Below are 23,690 nucleotides of genomic sequence, written 5' to 3' on the forward strand. Positions count from 1 at the left end.
ATGCACATGCCCACTCAATATATAGGTAGCCCCTGCACGTGCCCACTCAGTATATAGATAGCCCCTGCACGTGCCCGATCAGTATATAGATAGCCCCTGCACATGCTCACTCAATATATAGATAGCCCCTGCACGTGCCCACTCAGTATATAGATAGCCCCTGCACGTGCCCACTCAGTATATAGATAGCCCCTGCACGTGCCCACTCAGTATATAGATAGCCCCTGCACATGCTCACTCAGTATATAGATAGCCCCTGCACGTGCCCACTCAGTATATAGATAGCCCCTGCACGTGCCCACTCAGTATATAGATAGCCCCTGCACGTGCCCACTCAGTATATAGATAGCCCCTGCACGTGCCCACTCAGTATATAGATAGCCCCTGCACGTGCCCACTCAGTATATAGATAGCCCCTGCACGTGCCCACTCAGTATAAAGATAGCCCCTGCACGTGCCCACTCAGTATATAGATAGCCCCTGCACGTGCCCACTCAGTATATAGATAGCCCCTGCACGTGCCCACTCAGTATATAGATAGCCCCTGCACGTGCCCACTCAGTATATAGGTAGTCCCTGCAAGTGCCCACTCAGTATATAGGTAGTCCCTGCACGTGCCCACTCAGTATATAGGTAGTCCCTGCACATGCCCACTCAATATATAGGTAGCCCCTGCACGTGCCCACTCAGTATATAGGTAGTCCCTGCACGTGCCCACTAAGTATATAGGTAGTCCCTGCACATGCCCACTCAATATATAGGTAGCCCCTGCACGTGCCCACTCAGTATATAGATAGCCCCTGCACGTGCCCGATCAGTATATAGATAGCCCCTGCACATGCTCACTCAATATATAGATAGCCCCTGCACGTGCCCACTCAGTATATATATAGCCCCTGCACGTGCCCACTCAGTATATAGATAGCCCCTGCACGTGCCCGATCAGTATATAGATAGCCCCTGCACATGCTCACTCAGTATATAGATAGCCCCTGCACGTGCCCACTCAGTATATAGATAGCCCCTGCACGTGCCCACTCAGTATATAGATAGCCCCTGCACGTGCCCACTCAGTATATAGATAGCCCCTGCACGTGCCCACTCAGTATATAGATAGCCCCTGCACGTGCCAAGTCAGTATATAGGTAGCCCCTGCACGTGCCCGATCAGTATATAGATAGCCCCTGCACATGCTCACTCAGTATATAGATAGCCCCTGCACGTGCCCACTCAGTATATAGATAGCCCCTGCACGTGCCCACTCAGTATATAGATAGCCCCTGCACGTGCCCACTCAGTATATAGATAGCCCCTGCACGTGCCCACTCAGTATATAGATAGCCCCTGCACGTGCCAAGTCAGTATATAGGTAGCCCCTGCACGTGCCCACTCAGTATATAGATAGCCCCTGCACGTGCCCACTCAGTATATAGATAGCCCCTGCACGTGCCCACTCAGTATATAGATAGCCCCTGCACGTGCCCACTCAGTATATAGATAGCCCCTGCACGTGCCCACTCAGTATATAGATAGCCCCTGCACGTGCCCACTCAGTATATAGATAGCCCCTGCACGTGCCCACTCACTATATAGATAGCCCCTGCACGTGCCAAGTCAGTATATAGGTAGCCCCTGCACGTGCCCACTCAGTATATAGGTAGTCCCTGCACGTGCCCACTCAGTATATAGGTAGTCCCTGCACGTGCCCACTCAGTATATAGGTAGTCCCTGCACGTGCCCACTCAATATATAGGTAGCCCCTGCACGTGCCCACTCAGTATATAGGTAGCCCCTGCACGTGCCCACTCAGTATATAGGTAGCCCCTGCACGTGCCCACTCAGTATATAGGTAGCCCATGCACGTGCCCACTCAGTATATAGACGGCCCCAGCACATGCCCCCTCAGTATATAGATAGCACCACCAATCCACAGTCAGCCCCCCCAGTTCACAGCAGCCCCCCCATTATTGAATTGTCCTGCCAGCCGCCCCCTTTATACTGACCTTTCGGCTTCTTCTCCTCAGTCCAGCAGCTTAGTTTTGCTCTTTGCTCTTCCGGCTCTGACGCATCAGTATGACGCGGTGGTGTCGCAGCCGCGTGACATCATAGTGTAAGTGCCCATGCGACGTACAACAATATGACGTCACACACCCGTGACACTGCCGCCTCATAATGATGTGCCTGGGCCGAAAGAGCAGAAGACAGAGCCACAGGGCCGGGGAGAAGAAGTCGAGAGGTGAGTACAGCCTCCTCGGGCCCCCCTTTCGATAGGTAAATGGGGGGCCCTTGAACACAGTCCCATTAGACCCCCATGATGGCAGCCTTGGGAAATACTCTTCCTCCAGTCATTGACCCACTCAGTAGTGGGGGCACGGGAGTCACAAAGTCCCCCCTCCCAGAACAGAGACAACTCTGAAGCAATGCACAGTATTTAACCCCCTCTCACACTACAGTATGGCAGTATATAGGGATTACTACTCATTGTATCAAATGGCCAGAAATCATACAGCCTCGGACAGATCGTCGCACCCTGGTGCAGTCACGAGATTGATGATGCAAGGGAATATATCAGCCCTCACATGCTGCTGCCCTTTTACCGCCGCTGATGGTGAAAGAAAAGGCAACATCTATGAACGGTGCTAGCACCAATTGTGGGTGTTACCCGTGGGTGTTTGCTGCTATATGCAGCAAACACCCACCTTGTATGGAGAGGGCTCAGCCCTATTACGTCCCATGTCGGTAAGGGGTTTTTAATATCCAATGCTGAGTACTGGGAAGCTGGAGCCATATCTACTGAGAGGCTTCAGATCGGGTGCAATCTACGTCAGTTTGGACTTTAGACCCGGTCTGAACTGGCAGAGTTTTTTGCTGTAGTCTGCTCACTGACGCCGTCCAAGTGCCGTACAAGTCAGAGATTGTACAAGATTTATGTGACTTCTCCACCAGTTGTCTGCCCCCCAATGTATCCACGTAGTTGGTCCTGGTAACACATCTACGTAAAATGCTTTTATGCAGCTCATGGTCCTTGATAGTCTTATCATATGTTTGTGATGTAGTAATATAAAATGGGAAATATTAATGTATGTGGTGGAGTGAGCCCCAAAATTCCAATGGTGGCCCTGCTCCCAAAGACACTGAGGCCAGGATGTGCAACCTCCATTCATTAATGAGAACGGGACCCCCATTACTCTAATTCTTGGTGGTCAAATGTCAATATAACAATAAAAAGCTACCTATCATTATTGTGTCAAAGTTTGGGCTCTGGTAATCTAGTAGCCGTGTCCTCCCACGATGGTCTCTATTAAATTGCTGTTTCACTTCTTTCCTTGCAGTGAGAGGCAGGTTGTTTTGTTTCGACTATGACCTGAAGCCCATGAAACACAACGTAAGTGGAATTAAGTTGTGGCTTCAATTAGAATTTACATAATTGTAATTTTTTTCTGTCTATGAATAATAATTTATGATTTTTTTTTTTCTATTTTGCAGGTTACTAAAGTCTACTTGGTGGTAAGAAATCAATAACTGCCCTTGTCAGGGCACATTTACCTAATGTATGACACAAGGCAATGCCTGATCCAAAAGAGGGTTACCCCTTTTTTCCCATTTAATGGTGGATGCAATTTTACAGCAAAACTGTCATCTTAGACCATATGGGGAGGCCTTTCCCCCATGATCTATCGCTGTGGGGAACATTAGGACCACATATTGACATATCCACAGATATGCCATTGAGTAAATAGATAGGAAAGGCAGTGGGAAAATCCAATTCCTTGATATGTCAAATGTATAAGTGTCAATAAAAAGTACAAATCCAAACTCATCCATCTTTATAAATATAGTAAAAAAGAGATGAAATTGTTAAAGGACACAAAGAAAAAAGAATAAAGAACATTTTGTCAACATTAACCCCTTAGCGCTCCGCGCCGTAGCTGTACTGCGCAGCTTCCCACGATTAGCGCTCAGCGCAGTACAGCTACTGCGCGAGCGCATACTATTTTAGAATTGTCACCACGTCGCGAGACATGGTGACATCGGGATGAGATTTGGGTGACAGAGGCAGGAGGAGTTCCTGTCTCCGTCACCCGACCAATCAAATCGGTCCCGCCCGCCGATCGCCGTGATTGGCCCGTCAAACCTGACTGGCCAATTACAGCGATTTTAGGCTAAAAAACGTGCTTTTAGCCCTTTCCTCTTCCTCCAGTGGCACCATTTTGGTTTGGTATCGCTGGCGAGAGGAAAGAGCGTTACTGTGTGCACCAAAATACACTTTTACACTATAAATAGTGTTCTGATCCTTATCTGATCCCTATTGTTCCATACAAATCCCTATCTGTTTTTTCCTGTGTCCTGTGTGTTCCCTGTGTGATCGCCTTGTGTGATCCCACGTGTCTTCCGTTTTTCCCTGTCTGTCCCTTCTGAACCCAAACGCACTTTTCAGTGCGCTGTGTTAGCGTTGTTCTGCACTGGACGCACTTTTCAGTGCGCCGTGTGAATAGCGCTGCACAGAATCTTTAGCAGTCTTAGCGGTAGTTAGTTTGTCTTAGGGCAAGCTAGGTGCATTTGTAGCGCCTTTTTGCGCGGTGCACATAGGTTTTTTTTCGGTGCCTGGTAATATTTTTTTTCCAGAGCGCCGTAGGTGTACCCGTACTTAGCTATTTTTTGTGTGTGCTATCTGTGTGGCTTGTCCGTGTAGTTTAGTGCACATTATTTTTTTTGTGTGCTATCTGTGCGACTTGTCCGTGTAGTTTAGTGCACATTATTTTTTGTGTGTGCTATCTGTGTGGCTTGTCCGTGTAGTTTAGTGCACATTATTTTTTGTGTGTGCTATCTGTGCGGCTTGTCCGTGTAGTTTAGTGCGCATTATTTTTTGTGTGTGCCATCTGTGCGGCTTGTCCGTGTAGTTTAGTGCGCACTATTTTATGTGTGCTATCTGTGCGGCTTGTCCGTGTAGTTTAGTGCACATTATTTTTTTTGTGTGCTATCTGTGCGGCTTGTCCGTGTAGTTTAGTGCACATTATTTTTTTTTGTGTGCCATCTGTGCGGCTTGTCCGTGTAGTTTAGTGCACATTATTTTTTTTGTGTGCTATCTATGCGGCTTGTCCATGTAGTTTAGTGCGCATTATTTTTTTTGTGTGCCATCTGTGCGGCCTGTCTGTGTAGTTTAGTGCGCATTATTTTTTTTGTGTGCCATCTGTGCGGCTTTTCCTTGTAGTTTAGTGCACATTATTTTTTTTGTGTGCTATCTATGCGGCTTGTCCGTGTAGTTTAGTGCGCATTATTTTTTGTGTGTGCCATCTGTGCGGCCTGTCTGTGTAGTTTAGTGCGCATTATTTTTTGTGTGTGCCATCTGTGCGGCCTGTCTGTGTAGTTTAGTGCACATTATTTTTTTTTGTGTGCTATCTGTGCGGCTTGTCCGTGTAGTTTAGTGCGCATTATTTTTTGTGTGTGCCATCTGTGCGGCCTGTCTGTGTAGTTTTGTGCACATTATTTTTTTTGTGTGCTATCTGTGCGGCTTGTCCGTGTAGTTTAGTGCGCATTATTTTTTTTGTGTGCTATCTGTGCGGCTTGTCCGTGTAGTTTAGTGCGCATTATTTTTTTTGTGTGCTATCTGTGCGGCCTGTCCGTGTAGTTTAGTGCACATTATTTTTTTTTGTGTGCTATCTGTGCGGCCTGTCTGTGTAGTTTAGTGCACATTATTTTTTTTTGTGTGCTATCTGTGCGGCTTGTCCGTGTAGTTTAGTGCACATTATTTTTTTTTGTGTGCTATCTGTGCGGCTTGTCCGTGTAGTTTAGTGCACATTATTTTTTTTGTGTGCCATCTGTGCGGCTTGTCCGTGTAGTTTAGTGCACATTATTTTTTGTGTGTGCTATCTGTGCGGCTTGTCCGTGTGGTTTAGTGCGCATTATTTTTTGTGTGTGCCATCTGTGCGGCTTGTCCGTGTAGCTTGGTGTGCATTATATTTTTTTGTGTGCCTGCTAGACGGTTTATCCGTGTAGTTTGGTGCACAATATCTAATTTTTCTAGTTCTCTATTTTTTTTTGTGTGCAATGTCTCAGAAGACGTACACCGTGTTGGAGGCATATAACATGCTTGCCTCTGACACCAAGTCAGCTAGTGGGGATGATGTCCCCTTTTACCTATCATCATCCTCCTGCTCATCTTCCAGTGACCTGGAAGGACCCCCAAGAAGGCGCCGTATGGTTCCAGGGACTTCTGCAGGAGAAGTGTCTGGGACTTCTGCAGGAGAAGTGTCTGGGGCTTCCACTAACTGTGGACTTTTTTACGTTTTTTTTTGATGAGGAGCTGCTGAATGTTATTATATTTCAGACAAATCTCTACGCTGCACAACATATTGCCCAAAACCCCACGTCCTTTTATGCACAACCCTACAGGTGGACCCCTGTCACTGCAGCAGAGATGCACAAGTATTGGGGCATAATACTCCTTATGGGAATAGTAAAGAAGCCTTCAATCAGGGACTACTGGAGCACAGACATACTGTACCACACCCCCATGTTCCGCATGGCAATGAGCAGGATGCGCTTTGAAGCCATCCATAAGTTTGCCAGTACCTGCCCAATAAGAGGGCAAGGTATGGTGTGAAGATGTATAAGCTGTGCGAAAGTTCTTCAGGGTACACATACAAGTTCAGGGTATATGAAGGGAAGGACTCCACTATAGTGCCCCCAGAATGCCCCCCTTCCTGGGTGTTACAGGGAAGATAGTGTGGGATTTAGTGCACCAACTGCTGGACCAGGGCTACCACATCTACCTGGACAATTTCTACACCAGCACCACCCTGTTCAAGTGCCTCACTTCCAGAAATACTGCGGCATGCGGCACTGTTCGCAGAAATCAGAGAGGTCTCCCTAAGTCGCTGCTTGGGCAAAAACTTAAAAGGCACGAAAGCAGGGCACTATGCAGCGACTCTGTATTGTGTGTTAAGTACAAGGACAAGAGAGAGGTCCTTGTATTAACCACAATACATGAGCACACCACCACCCCTGTCCCAGTACGAGGTACCAGTACAGAAACCCCCAAGCCAGACTGTATTTTAGATTATAACAAATACATGGGAGGGGTGGACTTGTCTGACCAGGTGCTTCAGCCGTACAATGCCATGCGGAAGTCGAGGGTGTGGTACAAGAAGCTGGCCGTGCACATCATGCAGATGGCATTGTTTAATGCTTTCGTGCTGCACCGGTATGCCGGCCAGCATCATGCATCATGATTTTTAGGGTGTTTGTCTCCCATGGCAGCAGCTGGGCACAAAATGACATAATGGATATTTTTTACTATGCACTATCCATTATGCACTTTTTCAGGGGTCCACCTGTGGGGTTAAAATGTTAACTATACCCCTAGATTAATTCATGGAGGGGTGTAGTTTCCAAAATAGGGTCAGTTCTTAGGGGTTTCTACTGTACTGGCCCCTATTGGCATCTACAAATCTTTCATGATGCCAAAAAGAAAAAAAAATGTACAATGTCTGTGCTCCAACAAGTTATTCCCTTTTGAGCCCTGCCGTGTCTCCATCCTACAGATTATTGCCTCCTATGGGGTATTGTCCTAACCGGGGTAACCCGCAGAATGATTTTTGATGTGTTTTTCCCCTTTTGTCACTTCAATGGCATATTTGATAAATTGCAATACAATTGTTTCTCTGCACTACTCACTTTGTATTACATTTGAGCCAGCACCTTAGGGGTTAAAATGCTCATACAAGCCTACATACATTCTTTGAGGGGTGCCCTTTCCAAAATGGGTTCACTACTTGGGGGTTTCTATTGTACTGGTACCTCGGGGGTACCCCCCATTACCAATCTAGTGAAAACGAAGCTTGAAAACCTAAATTGTGCTTCTTTCTTTCTGACCCCTGCCGTGTGCCCAGCCTGTAAATTATTGGCACATGTGTGGTATTGCCGTACTCGGGACAACCCGCAGAATGATTTTTGTGGTATTTGTCTAAAGTGGCATGGGTTGGGCACAGTATATGAGGCACTAAAATGACATTTTTGAGATAAAAACGCAAGTTTTACTCTGCACCCTTTACTTTGCATTCAATTTTGACCAGCGTGTCGGGGGTTAAAATGCTCACCACAACCACCGATAAAATCTTTGAGGGGTCTAGTTTCCGAAATGGTGACATTTTTGGGGGTTTTCTATTGTACTTTTACTTCAGGGGCTCTTCAATTACACTGTGGCACCACAAAATATTTGCAGCCAAATTGGCCTTCCAAATTCCCAGTAGCGCTAACTCTGTTCTGGACATCGCTGTGCGGGGAAAAAGCAGCTGACATCCACATGTCTGGTATTGCCGTACTCGGAAGAAGCAGGGCAAAAAATTAGGAATATATATTTACCTCAAATTCCTTCTGAATGTATCCGTTTTAGGGCTAAATTGGAAAGATTGAAATCAAAAATTGAAATTTCAAAATTTCCACTCCATTTTCATATGCTTCCGGAAAAATAATTAAAGGGTTAACAGACCTCTTAAATGCTGATTTGAATAGGTTGAGATGTTAGGTTCATAAAATGGTGTTACTTGTGGGGGTATATAGTACAGAAGCCTTTGTAGGGCACTTCCAAACTGAATTGATCACCAAAAAGTTCGCATTTTTCAAATTTCAAGAAAATCTGAGAAGTTGCTACTAAAACTTCAAACCTTCTCACATCCATAAAAAAAATGGAAACGTAAAACAAATAATGGATATAAAAAGAAGACCAATGGCAAAAGGTTTCTATCAAAAAAAAATTGTGGTATCACTTTTTGTCTAAAAAGTATAACATTTGAAACTTTGAAAATAGTCATTTTTTTCAAATTTTTCCTACATTTTTGAATTTTTACCCCCCAAAAAAGGAACGGATCACCGAAATGACACTACTAACATAAACTACAATGTCTCACGAGAAAATAATCTCAAAATCACAGAGATATCTTAAAGCGTTGAAAAGTTATTACCACTGGAAGAGACACTGGTCACATTTAAAAAAAAAAAGTAGCGAGCCTTAACGTGCAAACAGGCTGCGTCCTTAAGGGGTTAAAGGGCTAATCTTTCCTATTGTTGACATTTCGATAGGATCCAAATAATGCCCGTATTGTGCTGATATCGGTGGAAGCATCAGAGGATAAGCTGCTATCAGTCGAGGTTTCTCTGAATGAAGATGCACATCCTGGAACGTACCACCTCCGATTTGAAAGGGAATCCGGTGATACCATATTCGCATATATAAACGTGCAGAGATACTGTAAGTATTCATTATGTCGGGTACATAGTATTATTGTTGGTGACTCTTCAACTCTTCAACTTTTCCATAGCTCTCCACCACCAAGATGTCTACTCCAATCTTCTTCTCTGACTCATAAGTTTTATAGATGGACATAGAGGGGCAGATTTACTTACCCGGTCCGGTCACGATCCTGCGGCGCGTTGTCCGACAAGGATTCGGGTCTGCCGCGATTCACTAAGCTCGTGCGTCCGAGTACATGTATGTGTCGCTACTGTGCCGAGGTCCACCGTAGTTCACCTTCTTCTTCCCGGTGCATGTGAGTGCTTGATCATGCGACACAAAACTTTTTTTAAATTCTGCGGTTTGTCTGAATCCGACGGGTTGTCCAACGGCCACGCCCCCCAATTTCTGTTGCGTGCAAGCCGGCGCCGATGTGTCAAAATCCTATCGTGTGCGGCAATATCCCGGGGCAATTCGGCGCAAAATGGAAATATTTGGTAAACCCGACGAAAGTGCGGTGTTCGGACCCTTAGTAAATGAGCCCCAGAGAGGGGCTTATTAAACTAATGAAAATGAACACCAAATTTTTCAATAAATTTTTCAAGATTTTGCAGTTGAATAATAAAGGCAGTGTCATCCTGCAAGTGGTAGCTATGACTGTCATCCTCCCATTAAAAGGGAACCTGTCACAAGGTTTTACCAAACTAATCTACTATTCCGCTCGGATGAAATGTCTTTTCTGGAATTCCCACTTTTATGAGAAATGTCACCCGTTTACCTATATAAAAAAAAACTCCTCTAAAGTCAGGCAAATATGACTTTTCTCACCCCATTTTCACATGAGATGAGTCATGTTTAGTAGCTGCAGGTGGGTGTCACTTCAGAAGCCTCTATTTTTGGTTCTCTAGCACCTAGAAACATGCTTTCTGTGTCATATTAAAGATAGGAATCTCTTCTCGCAGACCTCATCCGGCTTATCGCTCTGTGAGCTACAGAACTGGACATACAGGCAGTTATAAAGGCAGGAGCTGGATCTTTATCCAGCTATGTCCATCTGTATCTCCGGTTCTGTACATAAAGCCAAAAAGCCTGATGTGATCTGAAAGATGAGATCTTTATCTTTAAAGCAACACTTCATTAATATTAATTATTCATAATTCATTAAATAATACATGGTGTGGGCCTGAAGGGAGAATCAGGACTCTATTCTTAGGAGCTGGAATCCTGCTGTGACTGCAGCCGTGATCCTTAATATGGCACCAGCACAATATTTCTAGGTCCTATAGAACAGAAGATAGGGGATTTTGAAGTGACACTTCCCCCGGTAACCACTAAACTTGACTCATCTCATTTTCAAATGAAGCGATAAGAGTCATATTCGCCTGACATTGGGTCAGATTTTACATAAAAGAGGGAATTCTTAGGCTTATAGTTTGGTGCTATAAAACCTGGTGACAGTTCCCTGAGCTGAGTGGTTTTGCTGAAAAAACAATTGTGACATTCAGGACCTTGGGAAAGCTGGCTCAGACTGGCTTACAAATTACATGGGAGCTTGGAATTGCAAATGGCTGCTATGTAAAGAATAACTAAGCATGACTATTCAAGCACTAATCAACCTGAGCTGGATGACTGATACACATCAGCTGGGTGATGGTGCAGCAATTGATTATTCTGTCTGGCAGGGAGAAAAGTAATTACATCATCATCTCCTGCTGAGAGAAACTCTCCTGCTATGAGAAGCGGGAAAGCAAACGCCAGAGCAGACATAGAAGCGACAGAGATTCATTACCATAATGTTATCTATTTTTATCAGAAAAACCACTCAGCTCAGGGATTAACCAAGATATGATCCTGCATCAGTGTAGCTGCAGCATTCTCAAGGTATTTTTGCTTCATAATGCATCAAATGGTAGGTTTCCTTTAAGCAACAAGGTTCTACACATGTGGCAAAGCTTACTATATGTACATCCTCTCCATATTTTTTGGATCAGTACCTACTTCTCCCTCTAATGACACAGCTAGTGTTGGCCAATCAGAGCTGACCAGTTTAAACATGCCGCCAAAATGTACCACTTCGATATCAAGTCCAAAGTAGGAAATCTTAAAGGGGGTTTTCCCACTATGCAAGTTAGACCATATCCACAGGATAGGACCTAACTTTCTGATCCAGGAGTGTCTCACAGATCACTTCCTTTGGGTCCATCCACATGTTGCAAAAATACTTCTCTTTTCCCCTCCATGGTATTGGGTCACATTTAGTTGTCTGTAATTACGTATTAAAGGGGTTTTTCCCACCAAGCAAGTTACTGATGGGTGGAGGTCTCAGTGATGAGACCCAGATACCTCCGTCGGACCCCTTGTCGATCCCAGAGATGAGTGGAGCAGAAACGACCACGCATGACCAATCTGCTCCATCCATCTTTATAGAGCTGACCGAGATTGCCGAGTGATGTACTCGGCAATGTCCATCAGCTCCATAGAGATGAATGGAGCAGAAAGGTCACGCGTGGTCATCTGATTCCTCTGCCGATCAGTAACTTGCTTAGTGGGAAAACCCCTTTAATACATCATTACAGACAACTAAATGTGACCCAATACCATGGAAGGGAAAAGACGAGTATTTTTGCAACATGTGGATGGACCCAAAGAAATAAGCAGGAAACTAGACACAAGTGATTGTCGACTATGTTCCACATCTACTACATTCAGTTTCAATCCTGGTGTATCCCTAAGATTATCCCTAATTTTAAATTGATTTGGAATTGAGTAAAGAACATCTGGAATGGGATTGACACATGCTCATATCTAGTTTGGGTAGATTCTAGTTTCCTTCTTCGGGTCAATTCGCCATGAAAGTCCACAGGTCAGGGCCGGCACCAGCACTGGGCATACCTGGGCAAGTGCCGGGGACAGAGCTGCCAAGAAGGCCCATATAAGACTGTACATAAGGAATCCATGAGGGTAAAATAACTATGAGGGGGCTGTTTAGGATGATACACTAGGGAATATTTGTGAGGTCACTGCTGTGAGACCCACTGAGGCTCTGTCGCCCAGGGGCCTTCTGAAACCTGGAGCCGACTCTGCCACCGACATGTATCATGATTTGTATCAACACGTTTATGATTTAATTTATCCTTTGGATTACCCCACCACACAAGGTAAAGAGATACTAAACTCACTATACCAACTGCATCTACTGCTGAAGGAAGTTAACCAGCTCCAAAATCTGTTGTGACACCAGAAACGGGCTGTGTCCGCCGGTGCACCTGTTTTCTTCTCTTTGTGCTTCCGCCCCTATGCTAAATGATTGATATCTCCTCTATAAGTAGAAGAAAAATAGAAGAAAATAGGTGCACCAACATACATGACCCTACCCACAGTGCACCAAGAACCTAATTAGCATAAAGATAAAAAAGGAAATGTTTCTGAAATGACAGATTTTTTGGGAAACAAAATATATCTTGAATGTGTCCAAATTCCCTTACACGATGCAAGTTTTACATATGGGGAGATTCGGGAGCCGGTTGACCCCCTGAAAGCTTAAGTTACTACATCTATAAAATTGTGTATTATTGTATTGGGTTTTTTGATCAATCCGTCCCATTATATCACAGCTTTGCCGAGATATGATTCCACGGTCAAATGTCAAAATACCGTCTCAGTTTTGGAAACATCTACTACCATTGAAATATCCGCCGAGTAAGTAACAGTCTACGCATTCAACCGCATTACTTTTAGTAGTGGAGGGTATAAATCCTACTTATCTATATTGTGGTCAAAATATACAATGATATCTTTGATTTTGACTCTTTCAGATATGTCTACGATAAGCCATTACCCGGCTCTTTCGTCGCCAAGTGTTGCAGGAGGAAAGCCTACACTTACGGTCGAACAAGTAATTGCTTCAGGGACCTGGAAGATATTTGTGTGAACTTCAATGCAGAGGTAAATCTATTCTTCCAGATATTAAGACCTGGTGACTCAATGCTCATTGACAATCGTTCATTTTTGTCACTGAATTTGGGAGGAGGGGCTTATCGTTGCAGTTAAATCCAATTTCTGTCGTAAAAATGTTTCAAAATTGTAGCATGTGCCGATTTTTTCTACCAAATTGGCAACTCTGTTTTTTTGTTGAATGGAGCCAACACAACCCAACTTTTCCAGACTTACCACATTGGCCTTAATTTGACATAAGGAGAACTTTTACTAACCGACCCTAGCCTCCTACCGATTCCCTTGACTGTACTGAAGAGACGCAACCTCTTCAAAATATCAATGTCTACAGTTGGGAAAATGTTATTTAGATAGATAGACCGGTTTGGCTGCCTTAAAAGGTATCTAAGAGAGGCGTGGCTTTCCTTGTCCAATCCTAGAAAACTTATTTGCATATTTCCCTGAATCCCCCAGTGGAGCATCAATGGCTATAAGTCTCCACACGCCTACAAGGCGGCCTTAATTGACAAAGTCTCCGTAAGAAGAACTCTTACTTCTCAACCCAGATTTACTACATGGATCCAGATGAGGAAAACAGAATTAAAAAGTGCACCTGTAAAAATAAAAAAAAATAAAAAAAAAAGACCCTCTATTCCTCTGGTGGGGCAAGAAAAACTTAGGAATCAGATGCAACTTTTTGTGAATTTTTTAAAATCAAAAAGCTGCACATCCACTGCAAAAACGACCTAATTTCTCAAACGTTCTAATTATTACAAAACTAATGGCCAAAAAAATCTCAAAATTGTTGTCATACGTCACCTACCTCATGATAAATATGCCCTATTTTGACATCATTTTACGCCCGTCCGTCGCTAATAAGGCTCCCCAATTTACCAAGTGCCACGAACATTAATGAGCAGCTTTTGTGCCCTCCAAACCTTAGGGAGGCTGCTATATCAAAAGTTGAGATATTACAGAAGTTTTTTTTTAAAAAAAAATGTTTGTGTTTTTTTTTTCACAGCTGGAATCTGGTTCCTACACCAAAATTCTCGACCTAAGTGTCTTTAATTTGCCGCTTTCAGAATATCAAAATAGCATCGAGTGTGAAGTCACCGTAAGAGAAAAAGGGACAGGTAATAATGAGATGTGCAATGGAGGACGAGGGTGTACAAAACTGTTATATATGTATCGATCAATGTTCAACTGTGATATGGACATCACTTATAGTATTTATGTAAGAAGGGACACCCAAGGTGAGGGTTGTGTCCTCCTCGGGAAGAGGCAATGGATGCCAAACCTCGGTCAATCTCAAAGTATAGGTGATGAACAGGGGTGGAGCTAAAATCTGACGAGCTATATAGTACTGCACCACCTCATCCAGAGGTAACATACCAAGGGTTCTCCATGCAGGCATCTCGACAGTCGGCATCTGAGATTCGACAACAGAAAGCATAAAAGTAGCGCATGGCTGTAAGTAATTAATGTGCAGACGGAACTAATCAGTCGGGGGCGACATAAAAATGCCGTCACAAATGAGATGTGCGCCAAAATCTTACATGGGCGGCGCCTGTTTTTCTTTGTTTTTTTATATCAGACCATTTTTTTTTACTGGTCTGTTCTGTGCCAAAATTTGCGCCTAAAAAAGACGACAAACTCAGCATAAATGTGGCGGATGATGTGGAAAATATAGGCCACGTCTGCATGCGCCAAAAAAAAGATGCACGAGTCGGGATAGTCAGAAAGATCTGTTCTTTCTGACGCAAAGGCATTATAAATGATCCGCAAACACTTTTACGCCAATAAAAAAGTAAGTTCCCAACACTTTTTTTGACGCAGCTACGATAATACATCTGCCCCATTGAGTGTGAGGAGTCATATTGGGGGGCATTTATTAATTTTGGCACAGGGTGGTACGGGGACCGTGCTATATTTTTTAGTGGTGCAAGGGATTAATAAATTGGTGCACGGACTAAAAGGTTTGAAGCTCCCTAGACTTGTCTTATATCTGCTTGGATTTTGTGTCACGAATTGCTCGACAAAACGAGGCGGAAAAATAGAAGCCCCAGGAAACTGTCTGATTCCCAAGCAGCGCCCCAAAAAAGAACCAGTCGAGAGTGCCGAAAAACACAAATATTGTGGCGCCGACACTTCTTAAATGAAGGCGCAGAAAGGGAAAAACAGAAAAACACTGCCAGTTTTCCGTTTGATAATAAATGACCCCCATAATGTTTAGGTCTTGTTTTATAGAAGTTGACTTGCACCCCTGATACTTCTCCTTATCTTGCTGCCTGAGGCAAGAGGCTCAACTCGCCTCATGGATGGTGCTCCACTAGTGATGAATTTCAGAAACTTGACATTCCCTTTAAAAGGAATTTACTAAGATTCTTGGAAAATTCCTTGCATTTTCTAAGGGCATAAGTGCAGCCAATCAGTGGCCTCAGCACTTGTTACATCGCTGACACTTACTAAGGTCACTGATTGGTCACAGCGAGTCCAAAGCCACTGAAACAGGCGGATGTGATGAAGAACCAATGTTTTCTGCAAAAAAAAAGGGATTAGCCAGGAATCTAACAGTAACAGACAAGAAAATGCTGTAGGACATGTTTGATAAAGTTACAAAAAATATTCTTGTCCTTTTCACAGGGGTCCTAGATACCAAATACTGTTATATTTCCATCACCAGCCAGCCTGCGAGCCTGCAGTTTGTTGATTCCTCCTATTACATGTATTACAAACCCGGCCTGCCCTTTCACATTGAGGTCAGTATGAATATACTATGGGGGTCATTTACTAAGGGCCCGATTCGCGTTTTCCCGACGTGTTACCCGAATATTTCCAATTTGCGCCGATTGTACCTGAATTGCCCCGGGATTGTGGCGCACACGATCGGATTGTGGCGCATCGGCGCCGGCATGCGCGCAGCGGAAATCAGGGGGCGTGGCCGAACGAAAACCCGACGTATTCGGAAAAAACGCCGCATTTAAAAACCGAAACAGTGTCGCTTGGAAAGTGCTTACCTTCACCTGGTCGAGCTCGGTGCATTCCAGTGCGTTCAGATGATTTTCAGCGCAGCAGTGCCACCTGGTGGACGGCGGAGGAACTACCTTCATAAATCCCGTCCGGACCCGAATCCTGTGCAGAGAAGGCGCCGCTGGATCGCGAATGGACCGGGTAAGTAAATCTGCCCCTATATGTCTTCAGAGTCGGACTGGGGGGGGGGAGGGCCTTGTGCTCAAACCAGAAATTGTTTCGGGGGGCCCATCAACTACTATATAGAAATATTACCTATATCTTCTTATGCCGCATTTGCGCAATGCATTTTCATTACGTTTTGAAAATGCATCAGAAAAAACACATCCCAATACACATCAGGATTAATAGTAAAAACACAGATGTATTTTGAGGTGCATTTTTCCCACTGCGTTTGCAATGTGTTTTAAAACATGAACAAAGCCTAAGACTATGTACCCAAGATGCAATTGAATTGCGTCTTAAAATGCATTTCAGCAGGATCGGATCCAGGTGTCAGTAGGCCCCTGGGTGACAGAGCCTCAGTGGGCCCCTTTGCAGTGAACTCATATGGCGGAATTAAAAATTCAGAAACTAAAAGAGCCCCCTGTTCCCTAAAATATTCCCTAGTTTACCATCCAAAACAGCCCTCTCATGTTTATTTTATTTAAAGACCCCCTCACCCCGTGGATTCTTTGTGTAGAGCCTTATGTGGGCCCCCCCCCCCAGCAGCTCTGGGCCCAAGCACTTGCCCAGGTATGCCCAGTGTGGGCGCCAACCCTGTATTTATAGAAACTGAACGCATCTCCTTGAACGCAGATGTTTTTAGACCTAAATGCTTGAGTTCGGTAGGTAGTAACGTGTTTTGCCATTTTGTAAAGAAAAAAAAAAATTGTTGCTACTTAACCCCTTCATGACCGATGGTCATTACTGCCTGAATGTCTACCTCAATTTTTGATGTTCTGCTATGCGCTTCTTTAAATGGCGATATCTCTGGATATCCCTCGCCCCCTCTCATATCCCACCATATTGTGGGCCCCTCTCATACCCCTCATATTGTGGACTCCCTATCATATAACCTCCATTTTGTGGACCCTACTTGTCCTCTTTTATTTGTTTCAATGGAATAAAAAAAAAATAAACACCACATACTTACCTGTGCCTGTTCCCCTGCTGATCTCCTCTTCTCATCTTCCTCTGTGCTGTGATGCTGGCAGACATCAAGACATCATCAATCCACCCCTGCTGGTCATACAGCTACAGCAGGGGAACAGTGATAATGTAGGGAGCTAATAGCTCTCTGCCCGATCCTGCTATTCTATTCAGTCCCGACATGGAGGATGGGGGTCAGAGTCAGCAGAGAGACTAGTGTCCAGCAGTCGGCAGAGCTAAAAGGCATTGGGGCCCACCGGTGTTTTCACCGGTACATTGGTAGGCCAGTCTGACCCTGTATGTCTTCGATAGATCTTTTGCTCCATCGATGTCTCCTGAACCTATATACTGTAGCATTAATGTCAGTTAGTGTTGAATATTTCTGAATATTTTAAATCCATATAATATCTCACCTACACCCCTTTTCTTTCTTGCAGGCTACATTGTCGAATGAAAAAAGTCAACCAATCACCTATGAGAATATAAGCATAGCGGTCAATGGAGTAGAAGTCAAGATAGCGACAACCGATGACCAAGGGAAGGTGGAATGTTTAATCGATACAACGCCATACTCTGCACCAAATATTACCATCAGCGTAAGTATTGAGCTTTTTCACTGCTCCCCATCTTCTGATCTAAGCAATGTTAAAGGGAACCTGTCATGAGGAAGATTATTTTTACATTGTGACAGGTTCTAATTGCCCCTGACATGTTGCATCTGAAAAATATCACAACTTTTTAATCATTTCTTTAACATTACCTGGCTTTCTGCCAGCATGGTGTACTGAGTCCTCGGGGAGGGAAGCAGTCCAAATGAGATTTGCTTGTGATGGTGAGCTTACACAAGTTGGGGAAGGGCTTAGGGAGGGAAAGGGTGATGACTGAGGAGGCATTGAGGAGAACATGACTTGTGTCATTTGATCTTCCCCAGGGACTCACCACACAGTGCTGGCAGGGAGCCGGGTAATATTTAAGAAATTATTAAAAACCTGTGGAATTATTCGGATGCACAACAAAGGCATGCATGAAACCAATATGCAAGAGTCTGTCATCGTATAAAAATGACCCTTCTGATGACAGGTCCCCCTTAAATGTTACGGAGGTTACTCAACACAAGGTGCTGGGCTGTGGGAAAGCTGAATGCAGACATACCCCAGTGCAAGTCCTCCTATCCTCTATGGGTTCTACATAAGTGATTCTCCTAGGTTCCCTGAGCACATATGGCCAAACCCTCAAAATATATAATTGCTATGGTAATCTATTGCTATACTACAAATGATCTTTTCTCATATTTCACACGTTTCTCTATCCCACAGATCAGCTATTTCAATGAAAATCAGTGTTACGCCACAAATCAGCCGTCCCGACCTTTCTTTAGGCCATATAATTGCTATGATCGTGACTATCCTTATGCGGAAATGATTGCCTATCGCTATTTCTCGGAGTCCCATAACTTTGTACAAATAATAAAGACAAAGGGGACCCTCGCCTGTCACCAGACTTATAGCATCGAGGTGGAATACATAGTGACGGAAGATGGAGTCGGAGAGGGAGTCACTTCAACCCAATTCTACTACATGGTAGGTATGAGGTGTGGAGACTTAGTAGAGTCATAAAATGTGATATATCCTCCCAAGGAGATCCTCTACAAAGCAGAGTCAGAGTGGTCTACCAAATGAGCAGAGGAAACCGGGGCTAGGCTCTGGACCCTAGAAGATGAGCCAATTAGGAGGTAACAAGGTTCTATTTACAAATAGGTTGATGGAAGAAGAGCTTCAAAAACTTAATGGGCCCTCGAAACATTAATCAAACATTTTGGGCCCACGTGAGTAAATTAAAGCTTGAAGATTTTTTTTGGAGGGTGCCTTCACACGTTCAGTTTTTCAGATGCAGTTTTTGATGGCCAAACCAGGAGTGGAAAGAGTAAAAGAGGAAGGGTAGCACCTCTCAGCTGTATGTTCTCACCCGTTATCATCCACACCTGCTTTTGGCTTTAAAAACGGCATCAGAAAAACTCAACGTGGGAACGTACTGTTGGTTTCTGATGGGGACAGTGGAATATTTTTGTATTGCAGTGGATTTAGTTTTTATGTTTTACTAAGATAAGTCCTGAGATAAGTCCCAAGAGTAAATACTGACATAAGTCCTGCTTATATTTTTTTATAGGTAAAAACCAAGGAAGAATTTGTATTACATGGCACAGTGGATATTGATTTGGCCGAGGGTAAGAAAGGTGAGTAGTGGTGAGAAAAGTGGTAGGTGAGAGCACAATATGGTACTAGTGTTGAGGCACATTTCCTAAGGGCTTTGCGCCAATTATTTATCGGGCTTTGCACGTTCTTTTAGGTGTAAACTGCTTGCACAGGTATTTAAAGGGAACCTACCACCACGGATCTACCTATTGAGGTAGATCCGGTGGCAGGTTCCTCTACTGTATTGTTGGATTGTTTAGGGCTAATTCTTGCGTGGCCGCTAACTTTAATAAACGTTAATTCTTCCAATATGTACATTTTCTAAAGAGGCTACTGGGGCGTGGAGTAGCCGGAGCTGAGGCTACACGGCGCGGCTACTCCACGCCCCAGCAGCCTCTTGCGTTCCGCCAACCCTGACATCTTCAGCGCACAGCTCCTGGTAGCTCGCATACTCGTCTGCAAACTTGGGTTCTGTGCATGCGCAGAACGCAGGCCGCCGGCTGCACAGTCCCGGAGCTTCTGCGCATGCACAGAAAGCAGGAGCTGCGCGCTGAAGATGTCAGGGTAGGCGGAACGCAAGAGGCTGCTGGGAAGTGGAGTAACCGCGCCGTGTAGCCTCAGCTCCGGCTACTCCACGCCCCAGTAGCCTCTTTAGAAAATTTACATATTGGAAGAATTTAAGTTTATTAAAGTTAGTGGCCAAGCAAGAATTAGCCCTAAAAAGGGTTATCCAACAATACAGTAGAGGAACCTGCCATCGGATCTACATTAATAGGTAGATCCATGGTGGTAGGTTCCCTTTAAGAAGTGTCCGAACTACAAATATGTCGCACACGACCGTTTTGTGGCGCAGCTGCACTAGTCTTCATGCAACACAAATCAGAGGGCGTTCCGGTGCTCAGTTGCACTGAGAAGTCTGTGGGGCCGGTGCAGGGAAGCACCAGATTCATGATTTCTGGTGCACGTTCTTAACGAATGTGTCGCACTCAGCGTTATACACGGGCAGAGGACTTGCAGTGCAGTTTGGAACATTCTAAGTAGATGTGCCCCATGGTGTTTGTTTTTTTTCCACTAAATAAAGAAAATGTCAAAACATTTTTTTTAAAAATTGTAAAAATCTGCAATAAATTTTTAGACGATTGTAACAAATATTTACATTCTATCCTTACAGTCTGGAAAGGATCCTTCACCATAGATCTTTCTATAACTCCTAAATATTCACTTAATATACAGCTCTTTGTTTTTGGATTTACGTTGGGTGAAATCATCTCAGACACCCAGGAATTCAGTGTAGAGAGCTGCACCAACAATGAGGTAGGTACATCATGTGCTACTTAATATGTATTCCAGGACACACTCTTAATTCAGAAAGAATCATATACGCATTGCTGTAAAAAAACAACAATTAACTAGAACCTAAAAAATAATGGGATTTTTTTGGCAGATAATTCTGATTTTTCTTAGTATTTCCTTATAAGAACATGATCTGGTAAATGCACCATTCACTATCCAATACATTTTCTTATAGAGGACCTTACAATGTCCCCACTAATATTCCTCCAGCTCCCCCCTTCCTCGAGCAGTCATTTTAGTTTCAACACCCATTATAGTGAGTAGGAGCTTTACTGTGAGATGGGAAGAACTGATCATCTGACAGTAATGAACACATTGGGGGTCATTTACTAATGGCCCGATTCGCGGTTTCCCGACGTGTTACCCGAATATTTCTGATTTGCGCCGATTTTCCCTGAATTGCCCCGGGATTTTGGCGCACGCGATCGGATTGTGGCGCATTGACGCCGGCATGCACACGACGGAAATCGGGGGGCGTGGCCGAACGAGAACCCGACGTATTCGGAAAAACCGCCGCATTTAAAAACTGAAAATGTGTTGCTGAGCTTGCACTTACCTTCACTAGGAATAGGCCGGTGAACTTGAGTGCGTTCCAGCGGGCCTCGGGGAACTTCAGCGCAGCAGCGCCACCTGGTGGATGTCGGAGGAACTGCCTTAGTGAATCCCGTCCGGACCCGAATCCACGGCAGAGAAGGCGCCGCTGGATCGCGAATGGGCCGGGTAAGTAAATCTGCCCCAATTTAGTCCTGAATCAAAAGAGAAAGGTTAAAAGAATACAAAGAACTATTAAAGAATGCCTACAGCCCCCACAAAACTGACCCCTGCCTATTGCCTCGTTGTGTCCTAGCGACATGGGACAACTAGAAAACACTCCCTCCCTTTTATCTGTGCAGACACAGAAAAAGACAAAGAAATAGAGAAACACAAAAAGGGTCAGTAACTGGAAGAGCAAACAATGACGGAACATTCAGTCCAGAGATCAGAACCGGATAATCAGAACAATCAGAACAAGTTTGAATGGAGCTAGACTATCAGTGAATACTTATAGTGAAGAGAGGCTCTGCCCCGGGTGGTGGGGGCAGGTAATCGCAGTCACAGGGTGTTATCTCTTACAAGTCAAAGGCAGAGTGCAGAGAGATGGGTGTGGCGAACACAAGGTCAATCTCCCACTAGAGCCCAGTTCACACTGCCGGATGAGTGAATCCCAATTCAACGTCTCCTCAATCTACTAGCATACATCAGACATCAACATAGATATGACAAGAATATTGCCTAATTTTTTACCCTATACGTAAGGGTAACAGAAAGTATAGAGAAGTCTATGGGAAATATTAGATGAACCGAAGACCTTCCGTCGTTAGTTCCCATTACTCTTTCCCAAAAAGGGAAAGTGTAGAAGAAAGTCCCAACACACAACATGAAAACACACAAAGGAACCAACAGGACGTTAGTTTTGTCTACTGCAGTCTGTTTGCTGTAGACATCAGCTGATCACTGCATTCTGGGACTAAAGTAAAACACCAAAGGTCACAGGTGGCAGAGGGTTCCATCTTTAACTAGGGGTCGTCTGTAAGTTGGGTGTATTTAAGTAGGGGACCGCCTGTAACTTAGGTGGTCAGTCACCCCAAGAACCATAGTAGTACTTTGGGATAGGCAAAAGCCACCTTCGATACAACCTGGTCATTAAAGGACTTGCGAAGAACCACATGAACCCTTGCCCTCACCAAAAAGGGAGTGAAGATTCCAAGACTTCCTGAAGACTTCAAAAGTAATACTTAAAGAGTAACCATCATTTTAGATGATTTTTTTGATATTGGGGCACGTTTACTTACCCGGTCCAGTTGCGATCCTGGGGCGCGTTGTCCGACGCTGATTCGGGTTTGACGGGATTCACTAAGGTCCGTGCGCCCGATATCCAGCAGGTGTCGCTGCTGCGCCGGAGTCCGCCGGAGTTCACCTTCTTCGTCCCGGTGCATGTGAGTGCTGATCCTGCGACACAAATTCTGTTTTAAATTCCGCGTTACTTCCGAATCTGTCGGGTTGTCCGACGGCCACGTCCCTCGATTTCTGTCGCGTGAAAGCCGGCGCCGATGCGCCAAAATCCAATCGCGTGCACCAAAATCCCGGGGCAATTTGGAAGTGTGCGATTTGGACCCTTAGTAAATGAGCCCCAATTCTGCTAAGTTGTGTAAAGTTGCGATGTTACTTCTAGAATGCTATGGCAAATCTGTCTACAGGATTGAAGACTGGTCTCTCTCACTCCTGTTTGTTACACAGCTGTGAGTGTTAACTCTTCCTGCTCTCTCCCTGGCTGTAAAACGCTAAGAGCATTATTTTCAAACATCAAGCTGAAAGTGAAGGGGTTAATCCTCCCTTCTCAGAGATGTTTAACCAAACACGGTGCAGTGCGGAGTCCCACAATGCACCGGCTGGAATATGCATCTCATCGGAGCGAGTAGCTTGATTTTTATTACAAACTAAGCAGAATTTATTGATGAAGTATAGTAGAAAATTATATTTATCACGTCCTCCCACCAAGAGTATAAAAAATGATCTCAAATGATGTTTTTCTTTAACCCCTTAACGACCTGGCCCATTTTAGTTTTTCAACTTCCATTTCTCACTCACCAGCTTCAAAAACCTATAACTTTTTTATTTTTCCACATAATGAGCTCTATGAGGGCTTATTTTCTGCGTAACAAATTACCCTTTATAGTGACTGTATTTATTATTCGATGCCATGTACTGGGAAGCAGGAAAAAAATTCCAAATGCAGGGAAAATGGTGAAAAAAACGCATTTGCACATTTTCTTGTGGGC

The 23,690-nt window shown here is 44.4% G+C and overlaps 1 protein-coding gene across 3 annotated transcripts in view; it reads left to right on the forward strand.

Moving 5' to 3' along the window:
- The window catches only part of LOC140105734 (ovostatin-like), an 82,861-nt gene that overhangs the window by 9,246 nt on the left and 49,925 nt on the right, over nucleotides 1-23,690 (forward strand). For all 3 annotated transcript variants that reach the window (XM_072129762.1, XM_072129763.1, XM_072129764.1), the window contains exons 5-15: nucleotides 3,333-3,385; nucleotides 3,487-3,507; nucleotides 9,082-9,250; nucleotides 12,847-12,931; nucleotides 13,048-13,177; nucleotides 14,187-14,298; nucleotides 15,809-15,924; nucleotides 17,764-17,922; nucleotides 18,643-18,906; nucleotides 19,493-19,559; nucleotides 20,690-20,832. In XM_072129762.1, coding sequence (XP_071985863.1) covers nucleotides 3,333-3,385; nucleotides 3,487-3,507; nucleotides 9,082-9,250; nucleotides 12,847-12,931; nucleotides 13,048-13,177; nucleotides 14,187-14,298; nucleotides 15,809-15,924; nucleotides 17,764-17,922; nucleotides 18,643-18,906; nucleotides 19,493-19,559; nucleotides 20,690-20,832 — 1,319 coding nt within the window. The remainder of the gene's footprint in view (nucleotides 1-3,332; nucleotides 3,386-3,486; nucleotides 3,508-9,081; nucleotides 9,251-12,846; nucleotides 12,932-13,047; nucleotides 13,178-14,186; nucleotides 14,299-15,808; nucleotides 15,925-17,763; nucleotides 17,923-18,642; nucleotides 18,907-19,492; nucleotides 19,560-20,689; nucleotides 20,833-23,690) is intronic.

This window comes from Engystomops pustulosus, chromosome 11, assembly GCF_040894005.1.
Source record: "Engystomops pustulosus chromosome 11, aEngPut4.maternal, whole genome shotgun sequence".
Taxonomy (NCBI): domain Eukaryota; kingdom Metazoa; phylum Chordata; class Amphibia; order Anura; family Leptodactylidae; genus Engystomops; species Engystomops pustulosus.